Raw genomic sequence first — 3,351 nt, 5'->3', positions numbered from 1 at the left:
TAAGGTTGTGAAAAAAAGAAAGAAGTTGTTAAGTACTGTGCAAAATGGCGTCGATAGACAACAACTACCACAAGTACAGGTTCCCTTCCAACGTTCAAATGGTCGCGGACGTGCTCCGCATGACCGTACTGAACACGCACATTCCCGTAAACTGCTCTCCCGTCGTGGAATCGCCGAAAGGGACTGGAGGCGGGCCGGTTCGAAGGTTCTCGCCCGACACCGCACACCCCGTGCAATTCACGCAGTACCTTAACAAGGCGTTGCGCGCGGCGAGATCCAGTCCCAGTCAGCGGCACTCTGCATACTTAGCGACTTTCAATACCGGCGTGTCCCCTTTGGTCTCGTATCAACTCGTAAACTCTCACGAGATACCCGCAGAATTTGCTCCCAACAATGTTATATACAATCCCATAACAGGCGAGCTGCGTTTCATCAATCGCGGCCTCACGGATCGCGAAAAGCGCACCATCGCTCAAATTAAGCGCGCTCGTCTGGAGGCGGGAGATCTAGGCACCGCACTTCCCGACCGCGCGTACTACCAGCGCATGATAGAGAACGGAATCTGTAACGTAGACGCGTCGGGATCCCGCCTGTCTGCCGCGGTAGACTCGTGTTTCGCAGACACTACTATGGACTTGCCCGGATATTTACAGACTCATCCCCTGTTCAGAGGAGTGCCGTCCAAGTATGTCCTCCCGACTCGCGGCCGATCGATCGGCGTCAACGACTTCGAGACGTGCAGTCGCGTCAAACCGCCCGCCGGCGTTGTCATCGGTTTGGACTCGACGCTCAGTCCCATCAACATGGTCGCTCGGCAGATGGCCACCGGCAACACAGTGACCAGATACGTGTCGAACGGGGTGTACACGCGCACCTGCGAACCCGGCTCGACCGACCCCAACTGCCTGAACACGACGGCCGCGACCGCCGGTGGAACGACGCTCGCTCCCAACGTGGCCGATTCTGTCGCCGCGATCGTGCGCGCTTGCATACGCGAGAGCGAACGCATAGGCGGAGGATCGCTCGCCTCGACGGCGTTCGGCGTGTCCAAGAGCAGCACCAACGAGACCGAGTTGGCCATTCACGATATTATTCGCTCCAGCTCCACTCCTAGCGCTCTAATCGGACAGACCATGCAACATTTACGCTCGCTACCCGACACTCCAGTCAACACGCGTGCAGCGAGATACTTCATGGCAATTTTAGTCAACATTGGCCATCTGAACCCCAACGACAGCGCGGTACGCAGAATACTTTCGGCAGACGCAGACATTTCGCTCGCCGCGTCGCAACCACCGAGAGGCGGTCGCGGTTCGTGGTGAGTGAAAAAAAGAGAGAGACTCACAAGACTCGCAAGAGTGAAGATGAATAAAGGTATCTTTTCTTTATTGAAACCCTCCCAAACCTTTAATCTAGACCGTCCGTATTTGTGGCTATGCGCTCGACGTGCTCTTTCGCCTGGATCATTGCAATGCGATGAACCTTGGTCATAGTCGGAGCGGCGGTGGTCCTTCTTCTCACGAGTTCCGAAGCGATGAAGTGTTTCTTTATATACTCTACATGACCCAGCAACGCTATGGGGTCCATAAACATCGGGGACGACACGCCGTCGGCGGAGTAGTTGGCTGCGCGAGGGGGACTGGGCGTTCCGAAGGCGCGTTCGCTGCACTTGTTCAACGCCATGTTCACTAGCGCGCAAGGAGAGATCTCCTCTTTCTTCCAATTGTAACACAGGGTGAGGCACTTGGCGTCGGGTTCTAGCGTGCGCTCAAACAGAGAGCGGTAGCGCAGTGGCATGTCGTACAGTTCCTGAACGCCCGGGATCGTTTCCAAGAACATCCGAGGGTCATCTATGCCGGCAATGTTCGCCAGCGCGGCAAACACATTGCTGTAAGTGATCTTCGCCAGTGCGGGAGCAGACTTGACCGGCTTGCACAGCGCCTCGCGCGCAGCCTCGCGTACATCTTCTCGCTCCTCGTCCGTGGTTGTCTTGTCGTCAAACCCGTCCATGACGTACTCACTGAAACGACTGCACTCGCTATAGTCCCAGCCCTCGAACACGTTCACGTACACTACACAAATCTTGGCTCGAGGAAATGGCAGAGACGGTTCGTGTAGCGACAACAGTTGCAGTTTCTCCAACATTGCGTCCGCAAACACTGCCGACGTTTGCTTAACACCCACGGTGGCGTCTCCGACCGAGGCAAGCGCCGCCACCGCGCTGTAATCTTTCCTTTCATGGCGCTTCTTCTTTCTGGACGAAGAAGTCTTTCCGCCGTCGTGAGTGGTGAAATGTTTCTCATACGTGGGATTCAACTGCTGAGGACCACACACGTACGAATAGACACCCCCGCGAGGTCTATATCCCACGTCGGTAAAGTACTCCATCTCCGCGATTATGTCGTCCGCAGCGCTGCGGTCCGCTTTCTCTTTCTTCTTTCTGAGCGCGGCGGTAATCGGTCTAGAAGAAGAAGATTTCCCGTCATCGCCGCTGTCTATGACAACGACGTCATCTTCTTCGTCTTCTCCCTCTTCGCGTTCACTGCCGCTGTAGCTGGGAAGGATGTTTGCCGCTGCTATGACATCTTTGTAGACGATTTCGTCGTCGTGGTGACTCGCAGCTTTCTTGCGCCGCTGCTGCGTTACGGTCCGTCTAACTGTCCCTTTCTCCTTCTTATTGCTATTATTAATTTTCCTTTCTTCTTCTAAATCTTCATCGCCTTCGTATTCTTCTTCATAATATTCTTCATCTTCATAATCCTCTTCTGCTGCTCCTCCTTGCTGCGGTCTTGCTGTTACCTTCGATTTCACTTTCCGCGGTGGTTTGCGCTTGTTGGACGCAGTCGTCTCTTTATTGGAACCTTTTAAACAACGCTTCGTCGATGGCGTCTTAGCCCGTCGCTTCGACGCAATTGCCGAAGACGACTGTTGTTTAGAGGTAGCAGAAGATTGCTGCTTAGCAGCAGCCGCTGCCGCGCGTTCTTCTCTGATTCTCAGCCCTTCTTCCATAGGAACTAGGAATCGCTTCATAGAGCCGGCAAGAGTTGTTGTTGCTGCTGCCGTTGTCGTTGTCTTGGGAACAGTTGCAGACATACCTCGTCGTCTGTCCGTCCGCCTGTCACAAAAAATAATGGCGTCGGCCGACGTCGAGATATACAAGCCGCCCGAGTTTCAGCCGACGCAGGAAGATGTTATTAATGCTGCGATATACGCGGAGTATCGGATGAGGGAGAAGTTCAAGACCCAGTCGCCGGTCGGGGCAGCGTTCGCCAGCAGGGGATTTGTAACGTGGAAGGAGCAGAGCGGTGATCTCAACAAGCCCGTTCCGTATCCTTGTATCTGGGACGAGAC

At 54.6% G+C, this 3,351-nt stretch overlaps 1 protein-coding gene across 1 annotated transcript; it reads right to left on the bottom strand.

The window, feature by feature from the left end:
* Window positions 1–1,407: 1,407 nt before the first annotated feature.
* Window positions 1,408–3,093, bottom strand: LOC149327431 (uncharacterized). The gene has a single exon (XM_089564878.1). The coding sequence runs from the start codon at window positions 3,091–3,093 to the stop codon at window positions 1,408–1,410; it is 1,686 nt and encodes a 561-aa protein (XP_089421004.1).
* Window positions 3,094–3,351: the final 258 nt, after the last annotated feature.

The sequence above is a fragment of the Amblyomma mixtum genome, chromosome 10, assembly GCF_055824585.1.
Source record: "Amblyomma mixtum isolate Tamu chromosome 10, ASM5582458v1, whole genome shotgun sequence".
In the NCBI taxonomy this organism is placed as follows: domain Eukaryota; kingdom Metazoa; phylum Arthropoda; class Arachnida; order Ixodida; family Ixodidae; genus Amblyomma; species Amblyomma mixtum.
The sequence above is the reverse complement of the archived record's forward strand: the minus strand, read 5'-3'. Positions and strand labels throughout refer to the sequence as shown.